At 41.7% G+C, this 17,361-nt stretch overlaps 1 protein-coding gene and 4 non-coding genes across 5 annotated transcripts; 4 read left to right on the top strand and 1 right to left on the bottom strand.

Moving 5' to 3' along the window:
- The first annotated feature begins 1,210 nt into the window (after window positions 1-1,210).
- trnaw-cca lies at window positions 1,211-1,282 on the top strand. Its single transcript has one exon. It is a non-coding gene; the product is annotated as a tRNA-Trp (tRNA).
- Window positions 1,283-1,800: 518 nt separating this feature from the next.
- On the top strand, window positions 1,801-1,872 carry trnaw-cca. The gene has a single exon. It is a non-coding gene; the product is annotated as a tRNA-Trp (tRNA).
- Window positions 1,873-2,474: 602 nt separating this feature from the next.
- On the top strand, window positions 2,475-2,546 carry trnaw-cca. Its single transcript has one exon. It is a non-coding gene; the product is annotated as a tRNA-Trp (tRNA).
- Window positions 2,547-4,049: 1,503 nt separating this feature from the next.
- Window positions 4,050-4,121, top strand: trnaw-cca. Its single transcript has one exon. It is a non-coding gene; the product is annotated as a tRNA-Trp (tRNA).
- Window positions 4,122-5,647: 1,526 nt separating this feature from the next.
- On the bottom strand, window positions 5,648-12,958 carry lgi3 (leucine-rich repeat LGI family, member 3). Its single transcript, XM_044027593.1, has 9 exons — window positions 12,506-12,958; window positions 11,948-12,019; window positions 11,324-11,395; window positions 10,069-10,140; window positions 9,906-9,977; window positions 8,952-9,121; window positions 8,342-8,506; window positions 8,163-8,253; window positions 5,648-7,210 (listed from the first exon to the last, which is right to left on the bottom strand). Exons 1-9 carry the CDS (start codon window positions 12,706-12,708, stop codon window positions 6,481-6,483), a joined length of 1,647 nt encoding a protein of 548 aa, XP_043883528.1. The 5' UTR covers window positions 12,709-12,958; the 3' UTR covers window positions 5,648-6,480.
- Window positions 12,959-17,361: the final 4,403 nt, after the last annotated feature.

Raw genomic sequence — 17,361 nt, 5'->3', positions numbered from 1 at the left:
ACAATAATAAAAGAATCCGTCATTTCTCTTTGTTGTTGTGGCTGTTTACATGCCAGTCAGCAACATATCAGAGCAGCAGGCAAATGGAGAGTAATCTGAGAAAGATGAGTTAACTATAACCTCTTTTATCAGACGTATATGAAGGTGCTATGCCATTCAGAGCTTTGTAAGTAATTAGCATAACCTTAAAATGAATTCTATACAAAACAGGGAGCCAGTGCAGTTCAGCTAACACAGGGGTGATGTACTCTCTATTCTTGGTCTTAGTTAAAAGTCTAGCAACAGAGTTCCAATTTCTTTATATGTTTATTGGGGAGACCCTTAAAAAAATGCATTGCAGTAGTCTAACATGCTAGTGATAAAAGCATGGATTAGTTTTTCTGCTTTCAGTAGTATGCTAGCTTGTTTGTGTTGGATAGCCTGTTAGCAATGTAGCTCCTTAATAAATGAACATGAAGTTACACCAAATGAGTCTGTGAACTTCATGACAGATGTTTGGTTACTTCTATGTAAAATCACATAAAGCAGTTGAATGCTATATAGATTGGGCTGTTTAAATTGGTATGACCTGGTTAGTATACCGTAAAATTACATTGTCTTGTATTGCACTCTTCCTATATTTCTTATTATTGAATTAAAGTAATGGATTAACCTTGTGGCCTATTTTTGTACCACTTATTTTGCCACTCCATTACTGACATTATCAAAAAAAGCTGTTTCGTGTCGTTCGTGTCTGGGCATGTCTTTTATCATTTAACGGAGCCCGGTACTTGTTAAATATCGAGTTGAAGAATTGGCTGTTCAAAAAAAACAGTCTGCATTTGCTGCAAACTGAAATATTTATTGTACAAACTGATCCATGATCCCTGGTATGCGATAAATACTGCGTGAAGGTGTGAAGTGTATAACCTGACAGTCTGTATATAATACTGACAACAATCCTGGTTACAATAGGAGTAATAATGTGTGAACTGTAAACTGGAACCCAACCCGGGTCTTCACTCCGTGTCCACACCAGGCAGCACTGACCACTGACGTTAGCTCGTTTATTAGCCGTAAATCCCTGTTACCGTGTGCTGAGTCACAGTTCAGAAGAGTAACTAACCGACAGGACACTGACGCGTTGAAACTCTCACCTTATCATGGTGTGTTTAAATGAAGCTTCAAGACAAGCTAACACAACATAGTAGTGTTAGCATCATGCGTAACAGACTCTGTGGCGCAACGGTAGCGCGTCTGACTCCAGATCAGAAGGTTGCGTGTTCAAATCACGTCAGGGTCAAAATTCTTGGGCAATGTACATAAATATGTGCACCGTCTGGTTACGTAACCAAGTACTGCCACACATTAGGGGGCTGCCAAAGTGTTACTTAAACACTGACAGCAACTTAACGTTACTTTGGAGAAAAAAGAAACTTCAGTTGAACTAACGTTAGCCAAAACCGCAGTAACACTGACCGAAATATATGCGGTAACTAACGTCGTATATTGTAATTAATTTAGTGGGTTAACATTGTAATGTTATAAAATGCATAATGTTATAAAACATGCATGCATATTATCCACACAGACTTAGGGGAGAGAACACAGTGCTCGTGAAATGACAGGATGGAGCCACACAAAAATTCACTGCTCTTGTAGGCCTGGAGTAGTTCTGCTGCTTTCTCCTGAAAAAACAAGGCAATCCGAGACGGCAGACTTCACCCCATTCATGCAACAAGCCTCTGTCGGCCTCTGCTGTTGAAGTTGAATATTCTGGGTTTAGACCTAACCTTTCTGATATGTTTTGGGTGTGTAACAGACTCTGTGGCGCAACGGTAGCGCGTCTGACTCCAGATCAGAAGGTTGCGTGTTCAAATCACGTCAGGGTCAAAATTCTACATAAACATGTGCCTGGTGTGGATCTTGGCATACAGTGAGGTACAGATACATTCACCTATAGCAGTGGTTCCCAAACTTTTTCTGTTGGGCCCGGGAAGAAATTTCCCGGGGGCCCCGCAAACTTTTTTGCTTTAGCAATACAAATAACCTCAATATTGCTTTGTGAGCAGGCAATTTTAAAATAAAAATACGAAATGTGCAATTATAACCATGATAGTGTCATTTTTTAAACAATAAATACATTTGGATAACAAAGAATACTTAACAAATATCAATCATTTGCTGTGCAATTAATTTTTTTGTTTTAACAATACAAATGCTGTCCCCTGCCAATGTTTTGAGACAAGTGGAAGAACATGCAGTCTGGGAGCCGCGTCATCCCGGTGGCATTGGACATTTGTAATGATGTGTGAACTGACGTTAGCTCGTTTATTAGCCGTTAATCCCTGTTACCGTGTGCTGAGTCACAATTCAGAAGAGTCACTAACCGACAGGACACTGACGCGTTGAAACTCTCACTTTATCATGGTGTGTTTAAATGAAGCTTCAAGACAAGCTAAAACAAAATAGTAGTGTTAGCAACATGCGTAACAGACTCTGTGGCGCAACGGTAGCGCGTCTGACTCCAGATCAGAAGGTTGCGTGTTCAAATCACGTCAGGGTCAAAATTCTTGGCCAGTGTCCGTCACAAACTCTAACAAGCCTCTGTAACTCATATTGGCAAGTGCGGAAGCACAGAGCGACCAAAAACAATATTTCACTCCTTTTCCTTGGGGTGAAGTAACAAAGGACCCATCAATAGAGTGCTGTTTGCTTCACAAGTCAAAATACACGCAGTGTAATCAGACTGATGACTGGGGAAGAGACAGGCTGACTAAATAAAATCACTGTCCTCTTAACCAAGTACACAGGACAACACCTGGTGTCATCTGCTGGGACATAACTCATACACTATTATTATCATGTAATGATGTATATGTGTATAATGTACGTATGAGCAAGCACAGCACACACCAACAAGTCTGCCAGGGTTTGCATCGTAAGATTTGATGATGATAGTTACTGAAATGTACCAGTAACATCTTTTATCATTTAACAGAGCCCGGTACTCGTTAAATATCAAGTTTCAGTGCCCACCCCTATCAGAAACTCTGTGTTTATAACAACACCTGCTGAATAGTTATTTTAGTTTAACGTGACTGAGACAACCCCGTCAAGTTACGTAACTAAGTACTGCCACACACACATTAGGGAGAAAAAAAAAAGCTTCACTTTAACTAACGTTAGCCAAAACTGCAGTAACATTGACTGCATTAGACGCGTGTGTAGAACCTGATAATGTAATAAATCCCCGATAATGTAATAACCCCGAAGTGGAGTTGACCGTTTACTCTCAGATATCTTCACTGACATGTGTTGAAAACTGTAAATAAAGAAACAAACATATAAAAACAATCTGCGTTTAAGTAAATATCGCATTATAAACAACTGAAAATATGAATTTACATATTTGTAGTCACATTGAGTAACAATGATTAACTCCAGCAAGATGTTTTCTAACATTAAAGTAACATAGGCAAAAATGTCTTTGTACTATAAAACTATTGCCATTAATGCTTTTCAACACCTTGAACATCAAACATATACACTTACGGCATTGCCTGAACAATGTCTCACAGTGGATGGCTATGGATTGCATTCAGAGCATGTACAGCATCTTAGCCTCATCCTCAGAGCAACCAGAAAGAGGGATACGACAGGAAATTAACTTACACAGGTGATTTTGCAGGAAGTGATGTCATCAGCAACTCCACTGTCACTGCCATTTTTAACTAAAACACATATTAATTAATTATTTTAAAGCAAACATTACAGATACTTGACATAAATGCATTAGAGGCAACATACTGTTATGTCCTTTCTACAACTTGAAAGTCAGGTCTCTTCCATCCTTATCTCACGATTGACAGATCCCCCTGTAGTTAGTTAGTTAGATTATATTTTATGTTAGTTTATTTATTTTAATTTAATTTTACTGACTTTTAATTTAAATCCAAGACGGCAGATTTCACCCCATTCATGCAACAAGCCTCTGTCGGCCTCTGCTGTTGAAGTTAAATATTCTGGGTTTAGACCTAACCTTTCTGATATGTTTTAGATGTGTAACAGACTCTGTGGCGCAACGGTAGCGCGTCTGACTCCAGATCAGAAGGTTGCGTGTTCAAATCACGTCAGGGTCAGAATTCTACATCAACATGTACCTGGTGTGTGTCTATCACAAGTTCTAACAGGTGTCTGTTAGGAACCTACAGCACTGGTTCCCAAAGTTTTTCTGTTGGGGCCCCCTTTGGAGGAACAAATTTCCCGGGGGCCCCGCAACATTTTTGCTTCAGCGATACAAATAACCTCAATATTGCTTTGTGAGAAAGCAATTTTTAAAAATAAAAACATGAAATATGCAATTATAACTATAATTTTTAAACAATAAATACATTTGTATAGCAAAGAATACTTTACAAATTAAATTGGCTGTCCCCTGCCAATGTTTTGAGACAACACACAGAGAGGTCTTTGGTGGCATTTTCTGCTCTTGGGTTTTGGTCATTGTTCCGTTCGGCTGACGTTGGCTTGTTGTTAGTTGCACAGTTTTCTTTTTTCCCCTCAGAAACTTCTCTATTATCCAAACCTTGTCACCAGTGTAGGTTTTGTTGTGGTACGTCACTTAAATGACTTCAGCTTACAGCAAGACCAAAAGTTCCGCCTGCTAAACTTTAGTTAGGACTTAAAAAAAACAAAAAAAAACAGAACTCTCCACGCCCTCCAGTTTGAAAAAGGCTGACCTATAGCATTAAGCTACAAGACAGGGTATTTTATCTACTATAAACTCAATCTATGACCGCTTCGGGTTCCTGGCTCCAGTCGTCTTGCCCACTAAACGTCCAATGACAGAGCTTTGTAAGGAGCAACACGAAAAACATGCTGAAGACTGGAAAAGATGGAAAGAAGATGTTGCTCACCTTTCCAACTTCAATGTAAACAGATGTTTGAAACCTTCAGACTTCGGAGGTACAGTCACAGCCCGTCTACATCATTTCTCAGATGCCTCAGTGTATACATACGGCACTGTGTCCTATCTACTGCTAGAAGCCTCCAAGCCTTCTCAGTGGGGCTACATTGGGGCCGCAGAAAATCCTGCAGATCAAGCTAGCAGGGGCCTGAAGGCCAAGAGTTTGATAAAAGGAGGAACATGGATTAATGGACTGGACTGAAGGCAATTGGCCAAAACAACCTGTGAAAAGGAATGAAAGCCTTCAAGATGATCCGGAGATCAAAACCACAGTTACAGTCAATGCTTTCAAGGTCAAAGAGAACGTGGACCCAATGGATAAGTTGTTCAACAACCACTCGGACTAGAATAAACTAAAGAGGTCGATTGCCTGGATTTTAAAGGCAAAGGAAACTTTGAGTTCTCAAGAACAATCAGTCAAACTGAAAGGGACCCAGAAAGGCAAAAGTTAAAACTAAAACAGCACATGGAAAAATCCAAGATGACAACAGAACGGAAATCACTTACCTTGGATGATCTGGACGCTGCAGAGACGGAGATAATTCAGTTCAGCTAAAGACAACAGTTCAGAGAAGAAATCGAAGCGCTGCAAAAAGGCAAACAAATCCGTGGCAACAGTCGGCTGTTCAAATTAGATGCGATTCTCCAAGATGGTACATAGCAACGATCAAACATTACAAAGAAGATGCCACAAAAAAACAATTTTTAAATAGAACTTTTATATACATTCCTTAATCTCATAGCTCCCACACATTCCCATTTTCTATCAAAACAAACAAGCCACGATACAAAGCATTACACTAAACAGACAAATAGGTTCACATTTTCAGTTAATTTTGGGGTCCCTTGTTTAATTCACTCATGTCCCAGATCAGCTCTGATCCCATGTTATTGTTGAAAAACAAATCTTAAAGGGACAGTTCAGATTTATTGATGCATTAGGTATTGGACACTTTGTTATCACATTGTTCCCACCTTTCCTAGTGGCATGCTTGGCGAAGTCAGGGTTAAATGAAGTAATATTTCAAATATAAAGACATACATGATCAAGGATTTTTAAGTATTGCTTATTTGGAATAGTTGCATTATTTGTCCATCCACCCATCTTTATTCATTAAACCCGGAGGAGACACACACACACACAGGGAGAACATGCAAACTGCATTATTTGTATCATGCAAAATGTGAACTGTTAAACTTCACTGTGTAACTTACAAAATCGTCATAGTTTTAAAGTTAGTTATCATTTCCAGTCTCATCCAGTGAATAAGGTGCACATGCACACAATTCTAAAGTCAGTAAAGTACAATATATAACACAATACTTTGAAAAATAACAGGCCTGTGTGGTTGGCTGTACAGAAGCAGTAATATGACAGTGGCACAGAATCCATGTTGGCATTCACTCAGATTTGAAGGGATAGTGCATAATTGAATTAGTTTCCTCGCTTAAAACAACAAGTGAAACAACAAATCTTTCATTACATGGCTTAGACACGTTGTTTTTGGCACATTACTTGTACAGCGACACGTCTACTTGGCGCTGAGATCCACCACCAGGTGCTGGTAGGCCAGGGTGTTGCCTTTGAAGGTAGCAGCCAGCAGAATGTCCTTGTTGTCGACGGTCACCAAGCTGAACGACCTCGGGGCCCTCATGTTGAGCTCCTGGAAGGGCTGGAAACGCTGCGTGAGGTCATCCCACAGATAAACCCTGGAGAAGGAGAAATCACTTCCAAGAATGAGGTACTGGTGGAGGCCCACGGTGAAAGGATACACGGCCATGGAGCCACGAGACGGCAGAGTCTGGATCTCTGTGAAACGCTGACCTTCCCAGCGGAGGATCTTCGAGTCGCCAATGAAGCGCGTGACGCAAAGGTAAAGCACTCTCCTCACCACAAAGTGCTTAACCATCTGAACGTCCGGCAGCTCAGTGATTTGGGTGAAGAAAGCAAACTGCTTCTGGCTTCGGCTCCACTGGTATACAACCGGTGGTTGGGAAGCACTGGACAGGATGAGGTGAGGCTTTCCCGCCACATCGAGAAACTCCACATGAGTGTCCCGATGCCAGGGATGGAGGGATTGGTGGGAGTAGAAGCCATTGCTGTTCCAGCGGTAAATACTGGTGGAGCCCGCCTTGGAGCTGTCTGCGACCACAAAGTACCACTCTTCGTCTATCTGGAAGGTCTCCACGAAGTTCGGCTTCCTCACGCGAGTGGTGTCTATGTCCTGGATCTTCACAAAGCGCAGTGGGCCTTCTTCCCACCTGAGATAACACAGTATTCATGCAGTGTATTAGTTCTTTTTGGAGAATCTGCTTTATTGAGTATAGACTCTGAACTTGGCACGCTAGTCAATAATTAGTACATGACATAATGGACCATTTACGTAACATTAAGGCAGTTTTATTAGCCAGAATTAAATATACCATCCACAAGTAAGTGTATAATAAAAATCATGTGATTTTTGTAGCACTAGAATAAACCTTTTATGTGTACTTTAGATCAGTGGTTCTCAAACTTATAAATAAAACATTGAGCTCTTGAAACAACACCATTATCACCAACGTTAAATCACAGTAGTGTAAACAGACCAAGGTTTTCACAGGCACAGAAACAGCTTATCACCCTCCTCTTCCTCACATATACTGTACTTAGCACACTGGTATAGTGGAATTAGGTTAAGATGGAGCGAGAGATAAAGAAACTCTAATTATTATTATTTCATTTATTTTCCTCCTGTCAGAATTCCTCAGCTCCACTCCGATCACATACCCTGGTTTATATACAGTAGAACAGTATTTCTGATTTTCCTCCAAGTATCACCACTGGTGGTACACGTGCCACAGTTTGAGAACCATGGCTTTAGACAATGGACCTGATTAATGGTCCATACAGCAGCCTGAAGAGATAAACCAGCTATTGAAGAAGAATATAGTTTCTTGGGAAAGGGAGGGGTGATTTGTTAATAATAAATAATAATAATTAATAATTTAATAATTTGTTAAAAAAGAGGTAACTATTTCTTACACACCAGACCTTTAATAATATATATATGTATATACTGTATATATAAAACATTCATACTTTTACACTTTGGCATTTATTTTACTTATTTGTTTTTATTGTCCCTTTGTAATATTTAATGCCTATAAACGAAATTTCAGGCAATTTTCCACGTTAACAGATGAGCTTTAAAGATTAAAGATCAAGTCTCACTTGTAGATATGGGATCCACCAAAAAGTTGTGCCACGACCATGTAAAGTGTGTTGTTAATCACCACAGGTTTGCAGTACACAGCCGAGCGAGCTGCAACACAAACACCCACGAATGCAAATCACGATCCGTGTTCTCGTGAAAACGTTTCAGTTCAGATTGTCATACAGTAGCAACTTACAGGTGATGTTGTGAAACTTCCTAAAGACCAACTCCACGTGATCCCAAACATACACGGCACAGAAGCCTGTGTCAGGCTGAGCAAAGGCCACATACTGATCTCCACCGAACTCATAGGACTCCGCAGACACGGAGTGGAAAGGGAAGGTTTCATAAACTGCAAAATCTGCAGGAAGAAAGAACAGTGCGGAACTCACATCATTCCCTGTGGAGAGAGCTCTTTGCCTTCTGCTGTGCGAGACATAAGATATTTATTTCTATGTTCTTTTATGTGTTGTACATGCAGCATTACCCAGACGGCGGCTAGAAACTTGGAGCTGCGTGGTGCAGGAACAGCAGCAGCTTTAATTGACAAATGCAGGCTTATTTTTAGCAGTAGAATCTAAAACTTTTCATGGGTGCTTCTTGGCACGTTGTAGCCATAGTCCAACTGTATAACATGTGACATACAGTGTGTCACTCTCAGTACAGCCACAGACAGAAAAACAAAAATACTGCTATACTGAGAAACACAGAAAGGCTCATATGGGCTTCATCAGCATTGTGTGAGCTCAGTTTCAATGTAACTGAAATTATTAAAATGTTCAGAACAGAAAGTATAAAAGCAAAACCTGCGCTGATGCAGCTGAAGTCTCGTGGCACGAGATCCTGGATTCTGCGTCCCTGGAACTCGAAGGGGCTGGCACAGTAGATGGCAGGAACAGACGTGTTGGTCTTCTCCATCCAGTCGACCAACCATTTGATTTTACAGTCACAGCGAAAAGAGTTCCCACGCAGGTCTCTGCGTAACACACGGAAAAACACAAGTTTATGCCCTAAAATCACTTAATTTCAATCATGAGGCTAATAATTGACAGATTATACCTCACCCAGTCCTTTGTACTTGTTGGAATACACTTAGAGAGCCAGTACAACTCATAAAATGTACATTCCCACTTGCCAAAAAGTGATTGCAACTCTGACCTTGTGACCTTAAGGGTTCTCTTGCCTCATAATCACTTGGTTTCATTCATGAGGCTACAATCTGGCAGATTATACCTCACCCAGTAATTTTTACTTTTTGGCATACACTTAAAGGACCACTACAAGCCATAACGTGATTTGTTGCACTTGTACTTGTTGGAATACACTTAAAGAACCAGTACAACTCATAAAATATGCATTCCCACTTGCCAAAAAGTGATTGCAGCTCCCATCTTGACGTAAACCTTTTATTTTGCCACAAAATCACATTGTTTCGTACATGAGGCTAATATCTGGCAGATTATACCTCACCCATTCCTTTTACGTGTTTGTGTACTGTATAGTAAACGTACTGTAAAGTCACATAATCTACACTTACACAGTAAACACACAACACAAAGGGTAAAAAAAACCCACACACATAAATCAATCTGCACAATCTGATTCAGAAACAAACCACACACTCGAGCCAGAAGAGTGTGGTTGTCCACTAAACCCTTGTGAGACTCCAGTAAACCAGTGTTTTACAGAGACAGGTTGCAGGGTCAAAGCTCTGGGAGACGTCGAGCCGTTGTTTTAAACTTCAGTGTCGGCACACTTACAAATCTGTGAGGATGTCGAGGTGTTTGAACAGATCTCTGGGCAGTTGTTGCAGGTTGTTGTTTGAAAGGGATCTGTGTGTTGGGGGGGAAGAAGACAATGTTTTCATCGTCTATAATTGGCAAAGAAACCGTCTTTATCATCTTAGCCTGAGGAAATACTCACAGATGAGTCAGTGATTTGAGTCCTCTGAAGGTGAACTTTGACAGAGACTGAATGTCATTATTCTCAATGAACCTGGGGAGAGAAGAAAGTGATCACATGACACACAGTGATGGTAACAGATAAATAGATAGATAGATAGATAGAGAGAGAGATAGCGTTTTGTTTATGTTTGTTTATTTAATTATGTTAGCTTGCTATCTAAAATGATATCATGCTAGCAGATAGATAGATAGCTTTTTGTTTGTTTATTTAATTATGTTAGCTTGCTAGCTGATTTAATTGTGTTTTGTTTATGTTTGTTTATTTAATTATGTTAGCTTGCTAGCTGATAGATAGTGTTTTGTTTATGTTTGTTTATTTAATTATGTTAGCTCTCCAGCTGATAGTGTTTTGTTTGTGTTTGTTTATTTAATTATGTTAGCTTGCTAGCTGATAGATAGATATTGTTTTGTTTATGTTTGTTTATTTAATTATGTTAGCTTGCTAGCTGATAGTGTTTTGTTTGTGTTTGTTTATTTAATTATGTTAGCTTGCTAGCTGATAGTGTTTTGTTTGTGTTTGTTTATTTAATTATGTTAGCTTGCTAGCTGATAGTGTTTTGTTTGTCTTTGTTTATTTAATTATGTTAGCTTGCTAGCTAAAATGATAGCATGCTAGCAGATAGATAGATAGATAGATAGAGATAAGAGATAAGAGATAATTTCTAATGGTAAAGGTGAATCTCTTGGCTTTAAGGGATGTGATAAAATGATCATAATCGTAGCTGTGGATGTGCATAATGTTTCCATCCATCTGCTGTTACGAAAATATGACTTTATTAGCATTCACAGCGAGTAGCAACCATAATGGCAGTGATGCAGTGAGGCCTGATGCTGCAGCCACACACAGTGAGAGAAAGAGAGAGAGAAGAACCCTCTCTAAGCTAACTACTTTGTAAAGCTCATCAATTACAGAATATGCAGCTTCATCACTCTGCAGATGCAGCAGGGGAAGATTTACTGTTTCTTTCACTGAAGGCCCTGAAATCTTAGGTTTTTATTCACTATCCACAAATGAGCCGACCTACACTTACTGTCATTTTCAGCAGTTGTGTATATATATCACTCGATCTCACTCACTGAGGTGCAGCATCAAATGATGCAGCAGCAAGCACATGAAGAGGAGTTTTGTTTTTGTCTTTGTCATGAAGTCGTACGGAAGATTCCTTTACAGATAGTCCTATTTTTCATTCAGTATCCGACACTGAGACACTCACAGGTACTGAAGGTGAGACAGACCAGCGAAGGCATCATCCGATATGGTGGTGAATGTGTTGGAGTTCAATAGCCTGTAAAAGAAAAGGAGAAAATAATGATCAGGACAAGGAAATATCCGAGCATCTGGTTTTAAGTTCAAGTATCTAAAAAATCTATTTCTACAGGTGATCTATAGAACTCAAAATAACCTGCAATTTTAAGTCTAAACAACATAAAACTTGTATGGAATTTAGGGGGAAACCACAAGCGTTAAGTTCCGAACAATAAGAGGAGTGCATTCCAAATGTACACAAACACACACACACGCGCACATGAAAACACTCTCGTGATCGCATCTGAGGAGATAAACAAGCCTTTGTCTGTGCAGAGCACAAACTGAAGGGAGTCAGTCATTGGCAACGACACTGATACAGAGCCACTTTACACTTATTACTGCTATGTCACCACTGCTTTCAATAACCATTCATTTCAAGCAGCTCAAGTCCTTTCATTGTCACAGCCGGAGACAGAGAGTGTGTGTGTGTGTGACTGTATTTTCCTGTGAAGGTAACTTAACTTGTTGTGCGAGAGTTTTTTTAATGAGTGAATGAGAGCTCTGTTGTGTGGATTTCAGCAGCACTCACAGGAACTGCAGCAGGTGCAGGTGCGAGAACGCTCCCTCCGGGATCGTGGTGAAGGCCGCGTTCACCATGGTCCTGTTCAAACAAGCAACATCAGTTACCTTGTAGATAAGACGACGTTCATTGACAGTTAACGGTGTCCGTTTAATCCCTTCTTGACTCAGGAAAACGTCACATTAATGCACTTTAAATATCAGGGAGGGCTGAGTCTTTTTAAAAAAAAAAACTAGGTCGCACAACTTCCTTCTTCACTTCTTTACTTCTCTTCATTTGTAGAATGAGGCCACCTCCACCAGCCCGTGCTTATCGAGCCCCTTGTGTTTGAGTCCCTGGATACCCCCCCCCCGCCTCCAATGCTTAGCTTTCCATTTCATTGTCCATTTATCAAAAATGTTTCTGTACTTTCTTCAGCTCTCCTGCAGACCTACCCACATAACCTGTAGTTCAGCATGATTCTGGCTGCTCTGCATCAGTGTGAAAACACTGCACCATACCTACGTTGGGTACAGCCAATGTTGAGGGTGACACAGTAAAAGACACACAAGGCATTTCTCTACTTACAAAGAGATGATTCCAGGAGGGAAGCTCTTGGGAATGGCCTTGGTGTCCACACAGAAGGCACTGTCTTTGGTGCAGGAGCAGGTGGCAGGGCAGCGGGGAGTCTTCGGGGCTCTCCTGGCGTTCAGCTCCCTCGGCAGGCACAGACACAGGCACAGGAGGGACAAGCAGATCAGCCTCCATCGCTCAGGTCCGAGCTCCAACATCCTGAGGCAGGAAGGGAAAGGGAAGCCGTGAAGTTTCTGCTTCTGGATGGTGCTTTGTTTGGAGGTGGTGACCAGGACGCTTCAGCACTTGTGATAATGCTGAGCACAGATTTAAGAGAGAGGAAGAGAGGGATGGAGTGAAAGCAGTCCTGTGGATCCTCCTCAGTGGGCGTGGGAGCTCTGCTGCTGCTGCTGCTGCAGCTTCTCTCTGTTAGTGCGAGGAGCTGCTGCCAGAGTGCAACACTGCAGGAATGACGAGCACAGCCGTTTCTCCCGCACCAGGACTTGTAAGCGGCGCCGCTGACAATGAATTATTTACTGTTGCACACGCGGAAAGCCTTAAAACAACTGCAGCGGGGACTGAGGAGATGAGGAGGAGGAGGAGGGGGAGGAGCACGAGGAGGAGGTGGTGGTCATATCAGTGCAGGTGGAAGATTAAAGTGCCAGGATTCTGCATGTTCTGCGCTTATCAAGTGTCAAGCTGCTCCAATCAAGGAAGAGCAGACACACACACACAAACTTGTTTTTATATTTTAGTGAGCACACACCATAGGCATAATGCATTCCCTAGCCCCTTACCCTAACCATAGCAATCACAACTAAGTGCCTAACCGTAACCTTTAACCTTACCCTGACCTAAACCCAATTATAACCCTAATCCTAAAACCAGGTCTTAACCCTGAAAAAAAGCCCTTTAAAGTTGTGGGGCCCAGACAAAATGTCCTCAGAGAGATAGGTTTGTATGTTTTTTAGACCTCACAATGATATAAATACACACACACACAGAATAAACACACTTTCATTTACTTAAAAGGACCAGTGTGGAAGTATTAGTGCCATCTGGTGGTGAAACTGCAAATTGTAAAATAAATAAATATTTGTAAACTTCAAAAAATTCAAGGCCTTTTCTTAGCGTCTTTTTCTGAGGCTCTGAAAACCAAACTATTCTCATTTTAAAGCAAACATACACTTACACAAGCTTACGCAAGGATAGTACATTTCATGTATCAAGCCAGAATCAGCCACAAACAACCTATTGTTATCCTTCAGATTATTATTACATCCGTGGCTTTAAGGTCATTTTTGGAGGGGTTTAACGTGCATAAAAACCCCTGAAACTTGGCACGAAGGTAACTTCTGGCAGAAATGTGATATTGACATAGTTCAAGAAACCCGTGCGTGAAACGTGGATGGAGCACGCCAACATCAAGTTGCGCCGAATTTCACAAAACTTGGTGGGAAGATTTTATAGCCCAAGACGAACAAAAAAGTCCATAGAGACCACGGCCTCAACTCAACAGGAAGTCGGCCATTTTGAATTTGGCGTCCGTCTTTGCACGCTTCGTCTGAGCGTGTTTATCATACCGACATAAAAAAATGCGACAATTTGTACAGGACACGTCAAAGGCAAAATGTAATCAATAATTACGGATTCAAAAGGGCGTGGCAGCCATCGGTAGTTTGGCGAATTTTGACCGTTCGCCGCGAAACAGGAAGTGCCCCTATAACTGCGCCATACATTGACCGATCGCCTCGAAACTTCATACGTGACACGAGAGAGCGGCCCTGAACGTGTTGACGCACACAAACTTCACCCAACGGGATGTCGGCCATTTTGAATTGAGGTCAGGGAACTGCTACATGCCCCGACTTGCGTGGTGACGCGAGGGCCCTGCAATGACAGCGCGCAGTCCTAGTTTTATATGAAACTGACCGAGAACAGAGATCTAAGAAGAACAAAATACTATCAGGAACCAGTTAATCTTTTATACTTTATTTAAAAAATAATAATAACTCAGTGGTCTTTTATTTATATATACAGTATATATCAATTGACAAAAAAAATGCCTCCGGTCTTTAGAACCACGGATGAGGACGTGGTCTGTGCTTGACCCCAGTCGTTGCTGGTTATTCATTAAAATTGTGTGTATGTGAGGTACTGAGACACGTGTGTGGTCCTTTAACAGAAGCACACAAACATGTAAACATGAGATAATAATAATAATGATAATAACAATACAGCTCCTTTCTGACACTCGGGGTCGCTTAAAGACGATACATCGCACAGAGGTTAAGATAAAATGAAACGTATTAAAAAAATTTAAAAAGATGAAGTAGGTTGTCGATGTCTTATGGAAATTAAGTAAGATTATATTCCAGCAGCATGCTGCTGTTCATGTTTGCTGACACGTTATTCTGCAAACTTAAATACCTGAAGGCGTCTCATTTTACCAGGCGTTACTGAACAGCAGAGGGCGCTGTCGCCTGTGAGATAAAGTCAGTTGAGTTCACGCCACAGTTGAGTGCAGTGAGCGAGTGAGAGGCTGAGTGTCAGTGCCAGGCATCACCAGCCTGTCCTGCACAACCACTCTGTTGTTTCAGACAGAGACAGGGACACTGTAACTGGTGTGTGTCCACGTCACGGACACACAGACAGAGGTGTTACATGTGATGCAAAGCATTCTGGGAGGTTTAACTTAGATGATTGTCCAACTTCACATTTCTGAAGCCTCCCGAGTGTTTAGACAGAAAATGATGGGCGGTGCCTCCTTGAGCCTTATCCAGTTAAGGAATGTCATTTCCTGTATGGCAGCTATTTTTATGCTTTATCTTCTTTTATGCTTTGCTGCAGCGTGCCTGCGTACGCCTCGGCTTCCTCTCTTTTGACTGCATTTGGGAGGTTTTTTTCCCCGTGTAAGCCGTTCTCAGTGAGGAGCAGTTAATGCCCGAGCTTTATTCCTTGCAGAGCTCCACCCAACGCAAACCTCCGGTGGGAACCGGCGTAATTGGCATGGCGCAGAGATTGGAGAGCAGCAGCTGGAGGCCCGAACAGGCCCTGTGCTGGGCAGAGGAATCTGAAAACACTGCTCGAAAATTAATCCACTCCAAGTGTGCTCACTAAATCACATGGAAAATGTGCCGTGTGAAATGAATCAGTTAGACTTTGTGTGCAGAAACCACCGCTTTTACAGGAGCTACTGCAAAGTGATAAAAGTCACAGGTCAATAAACCTGCTGCGGAAGAAGCAGCTGTTGAAAATGCATCATTCACCTTTGACTTGAGGAAGAGAGGAGACAATGGAGAAGGAGAGGAGACAAGGGAGGAGGAGAGGAGACACAAATTATTGGCTGACATACATGTGACTACAGCACTGTTTGAAATACAGCGGAGGAAATCAGGCAAGACAGGTGGAAATGGAAGTTTTTGTTAGTTGACCTCATCTGGCTTTAATTTCGACCCCCTCTCTTATTGAGTTTGACAACAAAGGGTTACATTCTCTTGACCAAATTTACTCAATTAAGAACATTTGTGATGTAATTCAGTCAAAAAAAGAGAGATTTTACATCATAGGGATCCACTGCTGCCTTCATAAAGTCAACTATGCTGCGTTTGGCTGTAACTAAATAAAACAAACTGACATCAACGTCCAGATTAAAACAGTGAAACTTGTTCTCACCTAGTTTATCAGGGCATTTAACTGTTCCCAATAAACTGAGTATGCATTAGAACCGTATACAAAAAAACTATAATCCTGTCTATGTCGTCTGTATGTCATTGGGTCACTAAATGTGTCAGCGGCCTTTCCAGCAGCAAGGACGCGTGGAGAAGTGCCTGTGCTTAATACATCTCTCACTCAGGTACTGTATAGCATTAACAGCTGCCTTGTTTCATATCAGCGTCTCGAGTAATAAAGGAGAGTTCAGCCAAGTCACCACTCACTCTGAGAGCTCGGCATTACACGGAGCAACTTGGCTGCGCATCACAAAGTGTTCCTGTTTCCCGTGCCAGACTCTGTCTCATCATGTCCTCTGCTGTCTGGCAGGTAAATGTGTTCTAAAATCAGAGCTTTTTACCGTCTGCCTCAGCGCTGTTTGAACAGCTTTAAGTCTACGTCACCAGCGTGTTGAACGCTGGCTTCATCCGCCTCACTTTCAAACCCACATCCTACTCTGACTGTGGGCCAAGGAGCCTGGAAATACAGAGGCCGCACTGTGTTTTGGGTCGCGCTGCAATGACCCAAAACACATGCAGGAGGAGAAACAAGCTGCATATTCACAAACGCTGCAGATTCCCAAAACACCGGCAAGTCCCAAAACACCGGCAAGTCCCAAAACGCCAGCAAGTCCCAAAACACCGCAAGTCACAAAGCCAGAAAGTCCCAAAACGCCAGCAAGTCCCAAAACACCCGCAAGTCACAAACGCCAGCTTATCACAAAACACCAGCAAGTCACAAAACGCCAGCAAGTCACAAAGCACCAGCAAGTCCCAAAAAAAAAACAAAGTCCCAAAACACCAGCAAGTCACAAAACCACAAGTCACAAAACGCTAGCCAGCAAGTAAACACCAGCAAGTCACAAAACACCGGCAAGTCCCAAAACACCAGCAAGTCACAAAACGCCAGCTAGTCACAAAACGCCAGCTAGTCACAAAACTATCTGTAATCTAAAAATACAAAATCTAAAAATACAAAATTCAAAAACCCAAAGAAATAAAAATGTCCACGAAATGGTTATGTGTGATAAATAGGATCATTTGTCATGGGGACTTGCTGGCGTTTTGGGACTTGCTGGCGCTTCAGGACTTGCCGGTGTTTTGGGACTTGCTGGCTTTGGGGAATTGCCGGCTTTTGTGACTTTTTGTGACTTGCTGGTT

This window comes from Solea senegalensis, linkage group LG6 (genome assembly GCF_019176455.1).
Source record: "Solea senegalensis isolate Sse05_10M linkage group LG6, IFAPA_SoseM_1, whole genome shotgun sequence".
Taxonomy (NCBI): Eukaryota; Metazoa; Chordata; class Actinopteri; order Pleuronectiformes; family Soleidae; genus Solea; species Solea senegalensis.
This window is presented reverse-complemented; position numbering and strand designations above follow the sequence as displayed.

Coding starts and splice junctions, on each gene's coding strand:
- lgi3 (XM_044027593.1), bottom strand. CDS start 12,708: ATGTTGGAGCTCGGACCTGAGCGATGGAGGCTGATCTGCTTGTCCCTC. Junction 10,141..11,323: donor CTGTCTCACCTTCAGTACCT/GTGAGTGTCTCA, acceptor TTCTCTCCCCAG/GTTCATTGAGAATAATGACA. Junction 7,211..8,162: donor GGTGGATCCCATATCTACAA/GTGAGACTTGAT, acceptor GTGTTATCTCAG/GTGGGAAGAAGGCCCACTGC.